This window comes from Choloepus didactylus, chromosome 22 (assembly GCF_015220235.1).
Source record: "Choloepus didactylus isolate mChoDid1 chromosome 22, mChoDid1.pri, whole genome shotgun sequence".
Classification (NCBI taxonomy): Eukaryota; Metazoa; Chordata; class Mammalia; order Pilosa; family Megalonychidae; genus Choloepus; species Choloepus didactylus.
Window position 1 is genome coordinate 2,685,642 of NC_051328.1, and position 20,331 is coordinate 2,705,972.

The following is a 20,331-nucleotide window of genomic DNA, read 5'->3' on the forward strand; positions in this document are numbered from 1 at the left end:
CAGAGAGTCACAGCCCCTTACTCAGTTCCCAGGCTTCAGACAGTTTACAGAACGAGAGCCCCTTGAATGAGGGAAGGCTGGTATCCTTAGGGAAGGATCCTACTACACTGCCCCAAATTTATACTGGCAATCTTCCTCCCAGCCTTCCCCAAGGGGGCCTTTGGCATTTTAACAAGGTAACTGTGCATTAGGGAAAAGGAAATGATCAGATATTTTGGGGATTATTAGACACTGGCTCAGAAGTGACATTAATTCCAGGAGACCCAAAACATCACTCTGGTCCATCAGAGAATGGGCTTATGGAGGTCAGGTGATTGATGGAGTTTTAGCTTAGGTCCATCTCACGGTGGGTCTAGTGGGTCCCCAGACCCATTTTGTGTTTTTTTCCCAGGTCCAGAATGCATAATTGGAATAGACATACTCAGCAACTGGCAGAATCCCCACATTGGTTCCCTCACTTTTGGAGTAAGGGCTATTATGATAGGAAAGGCCAAGTAGAAGACACTAGAACTGCCCCTGCCTAGCAAAATAGTAAATCAGGAACAATACAGATTCCTGGAGGGATTGCAGAGATTGATGCCATTCTTAAGACTTGAAGGATGCAGCAGTGGTGATTCCCAACCCATCCCCACTCAACTCTCCTATTCAACCTATGCAGAAAACAGACGGGTCTTGAGAATGACAGTGGATTATCATAAGCTTATTCAGATGGTGACTCCAATTGCAGCTGCTGTTCCAGATGTGGTATCATTGCTTGAAGAAATCAACATATCCCCTGGTACCTGATATGCAGCTATTGAGCTGACAAATGCTTTTTTCTCAGTAACTGTTAGTACAGACCACTAGAAACAGTTTGTATTCAGCTGGCAAGGCCAGCAGTGTACCTTCACTGTCCTACTCTCCAACCCACTGTCATAATATTGTCTGCAGGGACCTTGATTGATTTTCTGTCCCAAAAGACATCACACTGGTCCATTATATTGATGATATCATGTTGATTGGACCTACTGAGCATTGGTAAGGCATTTGCATGTTAGAGTATGGGAGATAAATCCAACAAAAATACAGGGGCCTTCCATCTTAGTAAAATTCCTAGGTGTCCAGTGGTGTGGGGAATGTTGAGATATCACTTCTAAGGTGAAGGATAAGCTGTTGCATCTGGCTCCGTCTGTGACCGAAAAAGAGGCACAAAGTCTAGTTGGCCTCTTTGGATTTTGGAGACAACATATGCCTCATTTGGATGTGCTACTATGGCCTATTTACTGAGTGACTAGTAAAGCTTCTAGTTTTGAGGGGTGACTGGAAGAAGAGGAGGCTCTGTGACAGGTCAAGGCTGCTGTGCAAGCTGCTTTGTCACTTGGACCATGTAACCCAGCTGATGTGTTAGTGCTGGAAGCACCAGTGGTAAATGAGATGCTGTTTTGAGCTCCTACCGGAGAATCACAATGCAGGCCCTTAAGATTTTGGTGTAAAGCCTTACCATACTCTGCAGATAACTACTCTCCTTTTGAGAAACAGCTTTTGGCCTGCTACTGGGCCTTAGTAGAATCAGAACTCTTAAACATTCCCACCAAGATATTATGAGACCTGAGTTACTTAACATGAGCCGGATGTTGTCCAACCCGCCAAGCCATAAAGTTGGGCTTCAATAGCAGCACTCCATCATAAAATGGAAATGGTATATACAAGATAGGGCTTGAGTAGGTCCTGAAGGTACAAGTAAGTTACATGAAGAAGTGGCTCAAATGCCCATGGCTCCCACTCCTGTCACATCACCTTCTTTTTTCCAACCCAGAGCTATGGCCTCTTGCAGAGTTCCTCAATCAGTTGACTGAGAAAGACAAAATATGGTCATGGTTTATAGACGGTTCTGCACGGTACGCAGGTACCACAAAAGTGGACCACAGAAGCAGTGAATCAAGGGGTGGAAATGGGAGTGGCATCACTCACTATCAGTACTAGTGATCTAGTAAGAAAATTTTTGCTCCCTGTCCCTGCAGTCTTGAGCTCTGCTGGTCTACAAGTCTTAATACCAAAAGGAGGAGTGCTCCCATCAAGAGACACAACAATAATTCCATTGAACTGCAAGTTAAGTCTTTCCCTTGACCACTTTGGGCTTCTCATGCCTTTGATTCAACAGGCAAGGAAGGGGATTACTGTATTGGTTGGGGTGACTGATACTATCAAGGCAAAATAGGACTACAACTACATAATGGAGGTAAAGAAGAGTTTTCGTGGAATACAGGAGATCCGCTAGGGTGTCACTTAGTACTACCATGCCCATGATTAATATCAATGGAAAACTACAAGAACCCAATCCGGGCAGGACTAACAATGGTCCAGAAACTTCGGGTATGAAGGTTTGGGTCACCACATCAGGCAAAGAAACACAGCCAGCTGAAGTGCTTGAGGAGTGTAAAGAAGACATGCAATGTGTCATGGAAGAAGGCAGTGATAAATATGAACCACGAGCATGTGTCCGTTTATAGAAACGAGGATCATGACGGCATGAATATTTCCTCCTTGTTTTGTTATGTGTATGTTTGTATTTGTACATAAAGAAAATATCTTTGTTTTCTTCTCTATCTTATCCCCTTATCATATGACATAAGTTGTATTGTTCATTTCATAGTATTTAATTTATAAGATACTGAGTTTAAGAGTGAATGTTACCCAAGGACTTGCATCCTATTCTGGAGAGATTTAGTGTGTTTCTGATTTTACCCAGGACAGCTGAGTATTTTTAGGCAAAACATATGTCTGTTATTGTGTTCTATTTAGTGATTAAGTATGGTTTAAAGTGATATGTACAGCTGCCAAGTTGACAAGGGGAACCACTGTGATGGTCAGGTTCATGTTTCAACAAAGCCAGGTGATGGTGCCCAGGTGTCTGGTCAAACAAGCAATGGCCTAACCATTGCTGCAAGGACATTCACAGCTGATTATTTAAACTGAAAGTCTCATTAATTAAGTCATTAGTCAACTGATTGCATCTGTGGTTGATTACATCAAGAAGGGAGTTTCTTCTGCAAAGAGATAATTCAATCAGCTGTATTTAACCAATCAGTTGAAGACTTTTAAGGGAGAAGAGAGAGAACTTTCACTTGGTCCTTACCTAGCTGGCCTCTCTTGGGGAGATCACTGAAGACCTTCATCAGAAGTTGCCAGCTCACCATCTACCCTATGGAATTTGGACTAGTGCATCCTGCCCTATGAAATTTGGACTCATGTAACCCCCCCAGTTGCTGAGACATTTTTATAAAATCTCTTATGTAGAGATATCTCCTGTTGGTACTGTTTTCCTAGAGAATCTTAACTAATACAGGTGGCATACAGGAATCCTGTATTTGATGCATGATTGTATCGTAAACCCACAAGTTCTCTAATTAAAAGAAAAAAGCCTTTGAATATTTTTTGTAGATAAGCTAAATATTTTCTTTTAATTTAATTTATAGCCTCTATTAGTCAACAAATAATTTTTAAATGGAAAGGGAAATAATCAGTTAATGTGTTGCAATTTTTAAGAATTCAAAATGAATGGCAAATGCAAATTATGAGGTGGTTAAGATCAATAACATCAGACTTATTACACACAATACTTTTTCCATGTTTCCTATATCACTGACTTTTTATAACTGATTATCATTATGTTTTTAACCTTCAATCCATCAGCAAATGAATACTAAGTAACAAGTTAGGAAATAAAATCTCAAAATTCTGTCACAATTCTAAACAAATACTTCACATTTATGTGCAACTCACCTGCTGTAAAATCTTTAGTCAGATCAATAAATGCATGAGAATGTGGAATTCGCATTTTACTTTCAGTGGTCAATGCAGGATGCCAAGATAAGTACCTTCAAACAATAAATACAATAATTCTATTAATGTATACATCAGATGAGCACTGTTTTAAAAGAGGAAAATTTCTGAATAGAAAACTTTAAAAATGTATTTATTTTTATTGAGGCATATGTCACAAACCATTTTTAAAAGTTTACAATTCATGCTTTTCAGTATATTAACTGTGCAACCATCACCACTATTTAATTCCAGAACTTTTCGTCACTTCAAAAAGAATTCCCACATCCACCAGCAAAGACTCCCCAATATTCATCCCACCCCACCCCTCATCTGCCTCTGGCAGCCATTAAGCTATCTCTTTCAAGATTTCTCTATTCTGGACATTTCATGTAAATGCAATCATACAATATGTATGCTTTTTGCGTCTGTTTTCTTTAACTTAGCATAATGTTTTCAGGGTTCTTCTATGTGATAACACGTATCAGTAGATCATTCCATTTTAGGCCAAATAATGTTCCATTCTATGGACATTTACTTTGTATACTCAACAGTAAATGGACATCTGGTTGATTTTCACTCTGAATATTGTGAAAAATGCTGTTATGAACATTTCTGTACAAGATTTTGTGCTGACTTACATGTTCAATTCTCTTGGGTATAAAGCTAGGAGTGGAAATGCTGGGTCATTTAACTCTATGTTCAGCATTACTTAGAAATTACCAAACTATTTTTCACAGTAATGGCATCATTTTACATTCACAGCAGCAATGTTACAAAGGTTCCGATTTCTCTATGTCCTCACCAATACACGCTATTTTCTGCTTTTTAATTATTGTCTACTTAGTGGGTATGAAGTGATACCTCACTGTGGTTTCGATTTGTATTTCCCTAATGATTAATGATGCTGAGCATTTTTTCATGTGCTTGCTTGCCAGCCGTATATCTTTTTTGGATAAATGTCTATTGTAGTCATTTATCCATAAAAAAAAATTGTACTGTGGTAACATATGTCTAACTTGGAATGGTTAAAATAGCCATTTTTGAGTGTACAATTTAGAGGCTTTAACTACATTTACAGTGATGTGCTGTTGTCATCACCGCCCATTACTAAAATTCTTCACCACCCCAAACAGAAACTCTGTATCCATTAAGCAACAACTTCCCACATGCCCCCGTTCACTCGGCATGTGGTAACCTGTAATTTACTTTCTGTCCCCATGAGTTTGCTTATTCTAGATTTTTTCATATAAGTGAAATCACACAATATTTGCCCTTTACTGTCTGGCTTATTTCACTTAGCATAATGTTTTTAAGGATTATCCATGCTGTAGCATGGATCAGAACTTCACTCCTTTTTATGGCTGAATAAAAATTCAATTGTGTATAAATACCACATTTTGTTTTCCCATTCTTCTGTTGATGAACATTTGGGTTCTATTTTTAGCACACGATGAAACTCATTCTTAAAAAAAAAACTCATTCTTTAAAAAAAAAACAAAAAACAAGCAGAATTCATAAAACCTAATTTTATTATTTCAACTAAATCCCTGAAATGGAAAGCCATGGTAATAGGAAAATATTAAAATCAATTGAGAAGTTGTATTTAGCATTTAATATAAGGTAATTCACGGCAAGCAACTAGATTGTTTATTCTTCTTTCATACTAAATAAGGTTAGAAATCTTTAAAATAATTTCAATTAAGTCCAGTTTAATAATGGTTGCTTCATTTCTTTTTAAGATAGACCATTTATTCATCAGTTCTGTAAATTACAATCATTAAAGTATTTTTAATTATTAGGAAAATAATCAGACTTAGGACATTCTACGACAAGTTTAATGCAGTTATTTCAGAAGATTTTCCTAATGTTCCTAATAAATTTGTAATTGTGGGCCAAAAATGAATTAAATAATAGGGTTTTACAGAGTTGAGCTTAATGAGGTTCATGTGGCTCTGTCTTTAATTACCACCTGAGCAGTTATTGATCTCATTCCCCGCAGAACTTTTAACAGGTTCACTTTGAAATAATTCTTAGCTAGACTTTTGGGAAACCTCAACTAACTTGTGACATTTCATTCAAGGAGCTTTAAGCACATGTATACGAATATGTACATATATATATAGGTATACGCCAAAAGGAATACTGACAAAATGAAATTCATAAAGTGGCCTATTATGGACCAAATTCAATAAAAACATGTTTTATTTGACCCATATCTTTTTTTTAAGTCTTGAATTCACTGCCAAGACATAAAAGAATAAAATCAGATTTCACATAAAAATTTATATTTCCAGATTCTTGTAAAATATCAGAAGTCTGGCACTTAACTGGTCCATTCCAGGCAGAGGTAGAGCATAAAGGCAACTGACGTCATAACCTTCCTAAACTGCTTCACTCACTCTGCTATCCTTCTTGGCCATGTTAGACATTTCAGTTTTTAACTTTTAACAAAGTATTAACTGTAAACTTGTTTTCTTGAACATTTCAAATCAATGTTCAAGCACTTCACAGCATTTCAGATTTTATACTTTGTCAGCTATGCTCTTCTATTTTACGTTAACATCTTTCAAAAAGCAGATGATCCTTGTATTTTGATTTCCACACAGTGTCTATTTAACATTCTGCTCTTTACCAAGGTGGAGAGCTGGGGGAAAGGAATAGCTGATGTTTATTTTTGCAGTACTTTTTAAGATGGTTGAATACTGATTATGAATATATATATATATGTTAAAATAAAAACTTGAGCAAAATCTGATTAGCTTTCAGAGAGTTTTATTGAATCAATTCATGAATTGGGGAGATTCTAATCGCTACAAGGTAGAGAATGAATTTTCTCCAACAAAAAGAGCAATAGGCTTTAAAAGACAGAACATAGGAGAACACTGGAAGGAAATTTTTATTGGTTAATGCAGACTACATTTCCTAATATGGTTAGTGCACGCGATTGTTTAGCAATGAAGAAACTGGCATAAGAATAGGTTATTGGCAATAGCTAATTGGCTGATTTAAATTCTGTTTTCTGGGCTAGCTAGGCATTTACAGGAAAAAGATACTTAGATTTTGGTTTTGCTGACATGGGATTTAGCACAGGTACCTCTGATTGGGCCTACTAGATTTTATTAATCAATTCTCTTCTTCTGATCTGGCCCTCAGCTAAGCCCAGGGCTGAGATAAAAATTGAAAGCATTAATGTCACTCTCAGTTACCATCTGCTGGCTCTGGATAGCTCTTGTAGGTGATTAGGTTACAGATGTCGAGGGGGTGGTTATTTTTGTTCTCTTTGTGCTTCTGTCATTCTAGGTGGACAGACACCTCTGGTGAGATGGCTGGGTGCAACCATTTAAAATTTTTGAGAAGATACAGTACACCAAGGAGACTATTATGATTACTATGAGTAATAAAATGACCAATGTTTACAGTATGCTTTGAGCCAACGATCCCAGGACCCAAACTAACTGAAATCAAAGAGATCAAAAACAACCGTGAAGAAGTTCTTACTTGTTTAAGCCATGTGGCTTGACTATTTCATGTATCTGTGTTTCAACTGTTACAGAAGTGTTTACCCAAGTATTGATAACAGCACAAACTCCTCCTTGCTCATGCAGCAAATAGTCAAGCACAATTCTATTATCCAAAACAACTAGCTAAAGAGTCTAAAGATTTTTGTTGCACAGCAACATAAAAATATAAAGAGGAGATGTCAATTAAAAAAAAATTGGAAACCAGAGTTTGCAGTGAATCAGCAATTTCTCCTACTGTTAATAAATATTTCTAATCATATTTTCTTTGGGGTTAATTCCTAACCAAGGCAATAAGCATCTAGTGAAAGATGGTCATTCGGCATCAGAATTAGTGTTTTGCTCAGGAATGTAAAGAAAGTGGGGTAGTTCAATATGAAACTTCGGATTTGCTGTGAATTTCTAAGGGAATAAGAAGGCGTCCAAGGGTGCACTGTCCAACAATCTATGCTGGAAGTGGCCCAAATGGTAAAGGTTTCCTTTCTTCCAAAAATTAAAACAAACACTGGAAGGGTGCAGCCCACCCCTAGAGATACAGTGGTCATCTCGGGAATGCCTCTGGATATATGGGTGAGTTATTTACCATTGGTAGTAGTTGTATCTTGCCAGGCTGCCCAGGGGTGTGTGGAGGAATGATTCACAACTAATGGCTGTACTTTTATCTTTGTCACAGGGAATAAATAAAGGCTGATGTTTGTACAAACATGAGGCAGGGGAAATCAGCTCTCATAGTAGCAATCCTGATAAAGAGGTGAGAAATTGAGCATGAGAAATATTTTTAAAGGTGGCATTTGGGACCTGAGAGTGATTACTCATGGGTAAAACAACTAGGTCTCCGGCATCATGATTGCGATTTGTGAAGACAGATCCAACAGTTAGATTCCGCCTTTTTGCAAAGGCCTGGAAAAAATGAATGATAGCATTTTCTTTCTAAGCTACGGCAAAAAGGAAGAGTTAAACAAGAAGACAAGAAGACATTTTTTGCGGTAAAAACTCATGAAGCCATCTACTTCTTGTTCTAGTAAATTTTAATTTTAGGTGTTTGGTTTGGTCATAGGTTCAATTGTTAGAAGGTAGAACCCTTTTATGTTGTGAGATGTGAACCCAAGGTTCAATCCCTTCTAGTTTAACTTAAGTGTCAGAAGTTAAGAGTACCTGGTAAGGACCCTTCCAGCAGGGTTCAAGAGCTGTTTTGCATTGATGTGGCTTCCAGTGTACCTAATTGCTGCAAGTTAGGGTGTGAGGAGTTTGAGGAAGACTTAGATCTGGAAATGTGTCCCTCATCTGTTGGACATAACTTTTGGCTTATGTCATTAGATTTATAATATTGAGATATCCTGTTGGGGAAGCAGAGGATCAATGTTAAAATGGAGGCCAACTGACATTGGCCCTTCAGTGATAATTTCATAGGGAGATAGTTTTTGTTTCCCAAAAAGTGTGCTTTGAATGTCCATAAGGGCCAGTGGGAGAACTTTAGGTCAAGGTTACCCAGTTTGCTCAGTTAATTTAGACAGTTTAAGATGCCATTGCTTCTCTCCACATTTCCTGAGAATTGAGGGTGGTAGTGACAATAATGCCAATTGTTTGTAGAATCTTAAGAGTTTTAATGACCTGCCCAATAAAATGAGTCTATCCGTCACTAGAAATAACTGAAGGCATTCCCCAAGCAGGGAATACATTTTCTAAAAGTTTTTTTAGCGATTATTATAGCATCTGCCTTATGACAAGGAAAAACCTCTGTCCGTCCTGAGAATAAACTGACATAGGACATAAAGTTCATGCTGGGTGGCAGTTAAATGAATTGTAGATGTAAATGCTCAGAGGCGCCAGAGGTGGTGGTGTATAACCTCTAGGAACTGGGATGGGTTTTCCAAGGCTGTGCTGTTGACAAATTATGCATTTATTGTAAATGCAGGTAGCACTTATAAAACCTTCCCCATCAATATTTATTATTTGAGCCATTTTGTTGGTACTGTGGTGAGAGAGTGAAAGTTTTAAGGACTCGTTCCTTTACAGATTCTGGGAGTACCCACTAACCATCCTTCCTTTCCCAAAAAACTCTCTTGGAATTAAAAATACACCCTTCATGCAGCCAAATTTGTTGTTCAGCCATAGGGGCCTTTTTTTGATTTACCCTTAGATGCTTTGAGCATATTTGATTACAATTAGGGATTAACATGTCTAAGAGAGAAAATTGAGTGAATTACACCTGCAGGTGTTTCAGTTGCAGTAGTCTTTTCATGGAAATCTGCTAAACTATTTCCTTGGTATTCTGTGTTACTGGTATGAGCTGTGATTTTAATAACGAAAGATTGACGAAGTAAGATGGCAGTTAATAAGTCACTGACTAGCTGCCCATTCTTTATAAGGTATTTATTGAAGTAAAGAAACCCCTGTTTCCATAGGATTCTAAAATCATGAACAACTCTGATGTGTTCTGGCTGTGAGTAAAATGTTAACTGTTTTTTTAGACGACAGTACATAATCTCTAATAAGGGTGCACAGTTACTCTTGTTGCGCAGAGGTAGTCTGAGGTTAAGTTATTTCGAATTTGGGTTGTGATGGCATATCCAGCTTAAAATTTTCCATGAATTTCTTGGATTTAGGAGTCACCAACAAAGAAAACAAAGTCAAGGTTATGAAATTGTATTTCTTATAAGTCAGGATGAGGAGTTATAAACTGAGAGGTAATCAGCTCATAGCTATGAGGATCTTCTTCCTATAGTGAAGGCAATTGGGGGGCAGGGAAAAGAGTATTGCATCTTTTTAGAATTAAGTTAGAAGGCAAGAATAATAAAAGGATTTCACAGGAAGTCAATGGGCTGGAAGATAGATGCTGAGGAAATTCAGAATTTTAGAGGCCTTCAACAGCATGAGGCTTTTGTAAATATACATCATTTCCCAGTGTTATTTCTGCAGATGATTGAACTATCTTTGCAGCTGTGGCTATTGCTTTTAAAAAAGCAGGATATGCTTGAACCACAGTATCTAATTGTACGCTATAATAGACAGCAGGTTTTACTTTTCCCCATGTTCTTGTGTTAGTAAGCCAAGAGCATGTCCATTTCTTTCATAAAAGAACAGAATAAATGGCTTAGAATAATTTGGTAGCCCCAAGGCTAGTAAGGCCATCTTAAGTTGTTTAAAGGCCTGCTCATGAGAGCCATCCCAAGGTAAAGGTTCAGGTATATTGGCTTTAGTTAATTCATAAAGAGGAGATGTCAATTAAAAAAAAAAAAAAAAAATTGGAACCTAGAGTTGGCAATAACAAGCCAGCAAAAAGAATACCATTAATTGTCTTTTGTTAGGATCATTTTTATTGTTTTGGGTGACAGGTCAATGCCTTCAGCATTTAAATCATGACCCAGGTAGTGGAGTAAACGGCAGTATTTTCTTAGAAACCTGCTGTCCCTTTTGAGCTAGCTGCTGGAGTAAACAGACAGAATTTCTTAAGGAGATCTTTTTAATAGAGGTGCAGAGCAAATAAATCACCTACATATTGTAAGAAAGTGGAGACATTAAAGAACTGTGGGTGCTCAGGTCGTCACATAACACTTGAGAGAAATAAGAAGGTGCCTCTATAAAGCCTGGAGGTATAACTCTCCAAGTGTATTGCTGATGATTCTACATGAACGCAAATAGATATTGACTATCTGGATCTACTGGAATGCTGAAGAAAGCAGAATACACACCTATAACTGCAAACCATTTAGAATCAGGAGGAACTCGGGAAAACAGGGTACTTGGGTTTGAAACTATAGGAAAGCAAGGGATGACTAATTTTTTAATGGGCATTAAATCTTGAACAAACTACTATTTGTGACCATTTGGTTTCTTTACAAGTAAGACAGGAGTGTTACAAGGACTGGTGCAGAGAATAATTAGTCCTTGAGATACTAAGTCTAACTATTCGGGAAAGGTCAGCAATGTCCTCCAGTTAGAGTGGATACTGAGGAAGTTTTAGGAAGAGTTTAGATGTCTCTATCTGTATTTTTAAAGGCTGGGCAATTTGGATTCTTCCTACGTCAGTACGGGATATAGCCCATAGAGATTCCAGTATAGCACACAGGTAGAGGAGTTGTGATCAATTTCCTTATCCTCAACATTGAATCAAGTTTTGCAAAGAGCATATAAGGTCTGCCTCACTATCTTCAGGATCTAAAGAGAGTTCTCCCTCCAGGAAGAGGCGAATTACGCCTCTCATTTTTGATAGCAGGTGTCTTCTTGCAAGATTTATGGGGCAGAGTTGCAAAGCAAAAAGGAATGTTTTTCAGTAAAAGGGCCTGAAAACATTTGGATAAATACTCCCATTTGGGCTTCATTGCTAATCCCCACTACTGCAATTTGCTTTTGACTTCAAGGGACTTGTAGCTTTAACAGTGTGGGGTTCAGAGTTGTAAATGTGGTCCCAGTTCCTATAAGAACCTTACCTGTTTCCCCATTTATTTTTAATTCAGTTAAACTTTGTGCATTTAAAGGGATTATGGGGAAAACGCCACTCAGATCCCCAGAGCCCCATCAATACTGAGCAGGGTTTTCTGTATGCCTTGGTAGAATATTTTTTCTTTTTCTTTTCCCCCATTTTTCTGAGGGCAATCACTCTTCCGATGGCTGGGTTGATTTCTAAGCCATTGTTTGAGCATCTGATTTCTGGAATTGGTTTGGGTGTTTGATTTCTGGAGTTGGTTTGAAATCCTCAATTACTCAGTCTAGGTCTGGATCCTTATATTTGTTTTAATTGTAAGGACATAAGTTTAGCAGGTTTTTTTTTTAAATCTGTTTCTAAGGTTCTTTCAAACTGTTTGGCCATAATTATAAGTTTAGACAGATTCACTGCCTACCAATCTATTCTTCGTATTATTTGTCTTTTTATAAGTCCCTCTATATTGGGTAATAGGTCATTTACAAATAGAGCCACCAATGTAGGCTGGGTATCAGCAGTTAGTTCTTTAATCCTGAGTGTCTGAGAAAAACGGTTTCTAATAAAGTTTTAAAATCTACCACAGATTCATCTCTTTTTTGTTTATAGGTTTGAATGACTGCCCAATGAGTGCATTCCAAAAAAATTTTAGGAAAGGTTTTAGTAAATCAGCAAAAGATGCCATGAAAACTTGGGGGTTTTGAACATCTTCCCCAAGCTACAACCAGTCTGCCTTGCACATCTGTTTCTGAACTTCCCCTGGCCAACTAACATGCCTGATTGAAAAAATCAGGCAGCCTGGGGTCATAAGTTCCTATAAGTATTTAAAATTCCTCATAGAATTTTTGAGGCTCTTCGTGTGGCTTGGGAAATTCCTTGATTATAGCTTATAATTGAGACTTTGACACTGGAGAGAGTGTTATGTGTGGTGGTTCTCTGTAACCTCAGGAGGTCTAACTTTAAACGACAACTGTTAAACTTCTTCATCAGGACAGTAGGGAAACTGTGTTAATGCAGAGGGGATATTCAGGCAAAGGTGGACAAAGAGAAAGAGCAGCTGGGGTAAGGGAGGAACAAGCCAAATTCTCACTGGCACTAAGGGTTTGACCCTTTAATTTCTCTTTTACTTTTTTTAAGGAGTATTTTAAGGAAGCTAGTATAGAGTCTTGAAGTTTTTTAGAAGACTTGGCATACCAATTGAAATAGGTATTACATCCATTCCGCCTTATTTAGGAGTCTGCTTTATCAAGAGCAGTTCTAAGATGAGTAATCTTATTCAGCTAAAAAATTCCCCATAAGGGCCATTGTAATTGTAAGTTATCTTGAGTGATGTTCTGCTATTTACTTAAGTAGGTGCAACTCTGAGCCCCATAATTCTTAAATTTGAGTAAAAGATGCTGGGCTGCCAGCTGGCAGAGTGCTCCTAGAATTTGAGGCTCCCATAGCAAACCAGCAGCAAAAATCCTGCTGACCTCAGAGCAGAAATGTTGTGAACAAAAACCAAAGAGTAAGGACTCAGGTCTCATAAGCCATATTACTGCTGAAGATAATCGGCCTCTTAACCCCTGGACAGGAACTCAGTGAGATCAGAGAGCTCAAACACAAAAAGGGTGAATCTCAGACCCCAGAAGAACTCACTGATGACTGAAGAGACAAGGACAGTGAACACAATAGTTCCCAGTGGGGTGCCATGCCTGTCTCCAAAGCAATTTCCTTTGGATCCCATCCTTGTACCAAAATGAATTAAAAAAAGAAAAAAGTGAGCAAAATTTGATTAGATATCAGAGTTTTACTGATTTAATTCATGAAATGGGGCGAGTCCAATTGCCAAGAGAGACAGGAATTTTGTTGAAAAGAGCCACAGGCTTTTATAGAAAGAACATAGTACATTGGGAGGAAATTTTCATTGGTTAATGAAAGTGAGGTGGTTGCCTAGGAATGAGGAAGTTAGCTGGCTTCAGAATAGGGAGTTGGTGATCTCTGACTAGCTGATTTAATTTCTGTTTTCTGGGTAAGCCTGGCATTTACAGGGAATAGAAACTTAAATTTTGGTTTTGCTGACATGGGGCTTAATATGGAGTATCTCAGGTTGGACCTACTAGATTTTATGTATTGCATATATAGCTGTCGATCAGAATTAATTCATTTAAAAATTTATAGTTGAAAATAAAATTCATGTATCTTATTGTACCTTTAAAGTCAATCTTTGGACACATCATGGGTTTTTTGCAATAAGTAACTATATTTATATAAACCATAATCTTGTATATGTGTCCAACTCCATTTGAAGGTTAGGATCACCTTCTTCCTTCTGATTACAAAGGAAGAAAAGAGCAGACATGACAAAGTGTGCAGTTCTAAGCCACGCTGAGAGACTTCACTGAACTTTCTTGACCTCCACAGAAAATTCCAAATTTTAGCTTTTGACCCCCCAAGAAACAATTATATCATTGTGTTCTAATTTGTGGGCATCATCACCCATAATAAAAAAGGACAGCATATATGGAAGGATAAATTTAAATTTAATAAAAGTCAGTTGTAGCTTTGGGCCGCATGTGGTAACTTGTCTTTGAAATGAATGCTAATCTACCCATTTTTTCAAGGATCAGCTTATGCTGAATTATCATTATTTAAGATACCTAGGTAAAAGCAGTTACAAGAAGATTGGTCTGACAAGAGGAGTCTGCATCTCCAAGCTGCCTAGTTCTTTTGTGCAGTGGTCTTCCAATATTTTTGTTTAGATATCCTTTAAAAGAATTTTGAAAGATTATATAACTACCCCCCCAACAATTTTAAGTACATTTCTATGAAAACAATCTAAATGCTTCCATCAGCTTAAAGAGTTACAAAGTAGGCAATCTTCCAATCTATTAGAATTATTGACATTTTAAAGTAAAATCATTACTTTTAAAAATGTATTCAGTGGAATACAAACACCATATGAAATTATCCACCATCATCCATTAAAAAAATAGAACTGGAAAGCAACTAGAAAGGGGCCTGAGGATGCCAGGGACCAGGGTTTCAGGGTGTGACCAGTCATAGAGGGTCAGCTGCAATACATGGAGGGACACTGACAAAAACTGAAAGGACAGCAGCTTGAGGGATGGGGTAAGTATGTTCCCCATCCGGGCCACCCCTTCCACACCCAGTCCACCAGTAACAAGACTGTCTGTCGCTGGGCAAGGGAGTGAGCAGCGGCTCTGCACGTTCATGCAACTACACTGGCGGTCAACTGGGGAGCTGATCTTCCACAACTAGGCAGCAGGGAGCTCCTGTGAGGGAACCCAGTGGGCAGCCTCCGCTCTCCCCTAATAGAAGTCCGTGGGGGGTGCAGTGGTGAGAAGCAGGGAGGGAGGGCACCATACCAACTATCAGGAGCCCCTCCCAAACCCCAGAGACTTGAGGTTGGATGGAGTGGGCAGGCAGGGCCAACATTCAATCTGTGGGGTGCCCCTGAGTGGATTCCCCACCCACCTGCTCAAGGCGCATGTCGAAGCCCAAGGACAAGCAGTCCCCAGTGCACACGGAGATCCAGTGCACTGACTGGTTCCCGAACAGGTTTAGACTCTTCCCACCCCACAGGAGAAGTTCCAGGGAAGCCCCAATTGAGAGTGCCACCTACTGGTAGATTAGGGAAACTGCACTGCAGCAAGCTGTACCTCCACAGCACAACATGCTGATAGGACTGGGAAAATACACTCTAGGAAGCTACAGCTTTACCAAATTGTATATAAATACTCAAATTATCCTGCATTCACCAAAATAAGCCTTTCAAGACAAGCAAATGCCCTGAAGCCAACAGAAAATAACAAAGCACCTGAAGAGTCTAGAACATATGAACAAACCAAATAAATCAAAAAGTCAGAAGAGACACAAAATTCGGAGCAACTAATTAAAGAAGGACAAACAAATCCTCAAAACTAATTCAATGAGATACGTAAAGACATACCGGTAATCAAGAAAATTCTACAAGAGCATAAAGAAGAATTTGAAAGAGTAAATAAAAAAAGAGCAGCCCTTATGGATATAAAAGACACTGTGAATCAAATTAAAAATATACTAGAGACACATAATAGCAGATTTGAAAAGGCAGAAAAAAGGATAAATGAACTTGAGGACAGAATAATTGAATGAGAGCACACAAAAGAACAAATGGGAAAATAAATAGAAAAATTTGAAATGCATCTCAGAGAAATGATCGACAACATGAAGGAAACAAAAATAAGAATCACTGGTTTCCCAGAAGAAGAAAAGGGTAAAGGGATAAGAAGAACATGTCAAGACATAGTTAAGGAAAACTTCCCAAACCTTCTAAATGACATAAATATGTAAATCAAAGATACCCAACAAACTCCAAATAGAATAAATCCAAATAAAACTACTCCAAGACAAACTGATTAGATTGTCGAATGCTAAAGAGAAGGAGAAACTTTTTAAAGCAGCAAGAGAGAAGTGATTCACCAAATTCAAGGGAAACAACATAAGAATAAGTACTGACTACACAGCAGGCACCATGGAGGTGAGAAGGCAGTGGTATGATGTATTTAAGACTGTAAAAGAAAAAATTGCCAGCCAAGAATACTTTATCCAGTAAAGCTCTCCTTCAAAACTGAGGGAGAGTTTAAAATTTTCACAGCCAAACAAATACTGAGAGAATCTGTTAACAAAAGACCTGCCCTGGAAGAAATAGTAAAGGGAGCTCTACCAGCTGAGACAAAAAGAAAGAAAAGAGAGGTCTGGAGAAGAGCACAAGATAAGCATATTAGTGAGGTAATTTAAAGGAAAAAAAGAGGGGGAAAATAGATCTAACAATTAAAAACCAAAGGATAAGATGGCTGGTTCAGGAACTCCCAACACAATAACTTTGAATGTGAATGAATTAACTTCTCCAATTAAAACATACAGACTGGTAAAATCAATTAAAAAGAATGAACCGTCAACAGGCTGTTTATAAGAGAGTCATCTTAGACCCCATAACACAAAGAGACTGAAAGTGAAAGAATGGAAAAAATATTCCACGCACACTGCAACCAAAAGAAAGCTGGGGTAGCTATACTACCATTGGACAAAATAAACTTTAAATGTAAAGATGTCCTAAGAGACAAAGAAGGACATTATATTAATAAAATGGATAATTCATCAAGAAGAAATAACAATCATAAATATTTATGCACCCAATAAAAGAGCTCCAAAACATATGAGAAAAGCATTGGCTAAACTGAAGGGAGCATAGACATGTCTACAATAATAGTGGGATACTTCTATATACCACTCTCTTCTACAGATAGAACAACTAAACAGAGGACCAATAAGGAAACTGAGAACCTAAACAATATGATAAATGAATTAGACTTAACAGACATATATAGATCACTACATCTGAAAGTACCAGGATACACACTCATCTCTAGTGCCCATGGAACATTCTCCAGGATAGATCATATGCTGGGGTAAAAAACAAGTATAATAAATAAATTTTAAAAGACTGAAATTATTCAAAGTACACTCTCTGACCACAATGGAATGCAACTGGAAATCAACAACCACCAAAAAACCATATCTGTCATAAATAGATGGAGGATAAACAACACATTACTAAACAACTAGTGGGTCAAAGAAGAAAACGCAAGACAAATTGGCAATTATCTAGAGACGAATGAAAATGGAAACAACAAATCAAAAGCTGTGGGACGCAGCAAAAGCAGGGCTCAGAGGGAAATGTATAGCTCTAAATGCATATCTCAAAAAGCAAAAGCTAAAACCAAAGACCTAAATGAACAACTGAAGAAGCTAGAGAATGATTAGCAAACTAACTTAAAGCAAGGAGACAAAAAGAAATAACCAAGATTAAAGCAGAAATAAATGAGCTGGAGATAAAAAAAAAAAAAAAAAAAAGTAGAATAAATAAAACCAAAAGCTGGTGCTTTGAAAATATCAACAAGAATGATAGAACCTTAGCTAGACAGGCAAAGTCAAAAAGAAACAAGACACAAATAAACAGAAATGAGAAGGGGTTAATTACTACAGATACCGAAGAAATAAAACGAAAATCATAAGAAGATACTATGAACAACTGTATGCCAACAAACTAGACAATATAGAGGAAATGGACAATTTCCTGGAAACACATAAACAACCTAGACAGACCCAAGAAGAAACAGAAGACCTCAACAAACCAATCACAAGCAAAGAGATCTACTCAGGCATCAAAAACCTACCTACAAATAAAAGCCCAGGGCCAGATGGTGTCATAGGGGAATTTAACCAAACTTTCAAAAAACAATTAACACCATTCTTGTTCAAATTCTTTCAAGAAATTGAAGAAAAAGGAACACTACCTAATACATTTTATAAAGCTAATATCACTCTGATACGAAAACCAGATAAAGATACTACAAAAAAGGAAAACTATAGGCCAATCTCCCTAATAAATATAGATGCAAAAATCCTAGGCAAAATACCTGCAAATCAAATCCAATGGCACATTAAAAGAATTATATACCACAACCAAGTGGGGTTCATTCCTGGCATGCAAAAGTGGTTCAACATAAGAAAATCAATTAATGTAATTACATAATTCAACACACTAACAAATCAAAAAGGAAAAATCAAATGTCATCTTGATAGACACTAAAAAAGCATTTGACAAAAATTCAACCCTTTTTGATAAAAACACTTCAAAAGTTAGGAAGTGAGGAAACTTTCTCAATATGATAAAGGGCATATATGAAAAACCCACAGCCAGTACAGTACTCAACAGTGAGAGGATGAAACCTTTTCCCCTAAGATTGGGAATGACACTAGGATGACCACTATCACCTCTATCATTCAACATCATGCTAGAAGTTCTAGCCAGAGCAATTCGCCAAGACAAAGATATAAAAGGTATCCAAATTGTAAAGGAAGATGTAAAACAGTCATTATTTGAAGATGATATGATCTTATATTTGGAAAATCCTGAGAATTCGATCACAAAGCTACTTGAGCTAATAAATAAATTCAGCAGAGTAGTGGGATACAAGATTAATGCACTTAAATCAGTAACGTTCCTATACACTAGTAATGATCTAACTGAAGTGGCAATGAAGAAAAATTTGAAACACAATAGCAACTAAAAAATCAAGTACCAGAGGCAGGACAAGACGGCTGAGCGGTGAGGTGCGGATTTTACTTACTCCTCTAGGGCAGCTGGTAGATAGCCAGGAACTGTATGGAACAGACACCGCAAAGGAATCTGAGTTTGGACACACACAGCATACAACACTCACGAGGGCGTGAAGCAGGTGAGATCAGCGAAACTTGTAAGTTCTTGTGGCCAGGGGGCCCATGCCCCTCCACGACAGGCACAATCCTGAGGGAGGAGGGGCCGTCTGTGCTGGGAACCAGGAGGGAGAACTGCAGTTGAGGAACTGATTAACAAACTCAGACTGCTGAACAAAAACTACAACCAGAGATAAACTGAGACTAGACACCAGTGAATCTGGGAGCAGTCGGCCTGGTGGAGAGGAGACAGGGCTAGCAAAAACAGCAAAAACAAAAAACAAAAAACAAAGACAAAAACAGAGACTTTTGCAGTAGAGGGTGAACTTAATAAGGAGAAGGGCTGGGCTTAAACAGAATCAGGCACATATGCAAACCCAGGGGACCAGGGCCCTTCTCTGAAAAGCAGGTTTTTCTGGTTTCTTGATTGTTTCTCAATTGCTCTCCAACTCCTTGTGTTTTTGCATTTCAATGGCCATCAAAACTGCAAGGACGGAATTAAAAGGCTTTTCCTTAAATAGTCTATACTGGGCTCTACTCTTCTTTTTTTTCTTGCTTTTTTTTTAAGATAACTATTCTAAGTAGCCCATTACAGAAAGACCCAAGACTTGCAATTTGGACCCAGGAAAGAGCAGAGCTAAGACAGCTCTGAGAGACAAAGCAATAAGTCAAGTGGAGGAGAAAATTAGCTAAAGACCATAACTTCCCCAAGAAAAGTGGGGCGTGGCCCAGCTCCAGTCAGCCACACCCCCGACAGGGTCAGTGTCACTGGGAGAACTAAAGGCTCCATAACTCCTCATACTGGTGGGGGAGCAGCGGGCTGGCAAGCAACACCTGCTGGACAGCATGGGAAAAGCACAGAGTCCAAAGGCCTCACAGGAGGGTATCATTCTCAAGGAAACTCCATATCCCCCTCCTGAGACCTGGGACTCTCTGGACTGGGAAAACAAGACTGGGGTTGACCATATCTGAGGAGTCCCTCATAGAAAAAGGCTACAGAGGCAGGGCAAGAAACAGAAAAAATAGACATGAAAAATTCCAATCAAATAAAAACGAAGTTAGAGGCCTAGAATAAGCTGAACTGAACACCAAAGGTTAGAGAACAAAGCCAATCAACAAGAAAACCCTAGGTAAAAGACTGAAAACAAGCTCCAGAATAAGCTGATCAAGAAATTCAGATGCCTGGACAGCTCAAGATAACAAGCCATACTAGGAAAAATGAAAATATGGACTAGCCAAAAAAACAAACTAATAGATCAACTGAGATAACAGGAGTTGAGGCAACTAATGCTAAATCAATTCAATAAACTGAAGGAAGAACTAATT

General features: G+C 38.1%; 1 protein-coding gene across 1 annotated transcript in view; it reads right to left on the minus strand.

The window, feature by feature from the left end:
- The window catches only part of ITFG1 (integrin alpha FG-GAP repeat containing 1), a 336,928-nt gene that overhangs the window by 288,556 nt on the left and 28,041 nt on the right, over positions 1-20,331 (minus strand). Inside the window, exon 6 of the mRNA XM_037815500.1 lies at positions 3,763-3,857. Within this exon, the coding sequence (XP_037671428.1) occupies positions 3,763-3,857 (95 nt within the window). The remainder of the gene's footprint in view (positions 1-3,762; positions 3,858-20,331) is intronic.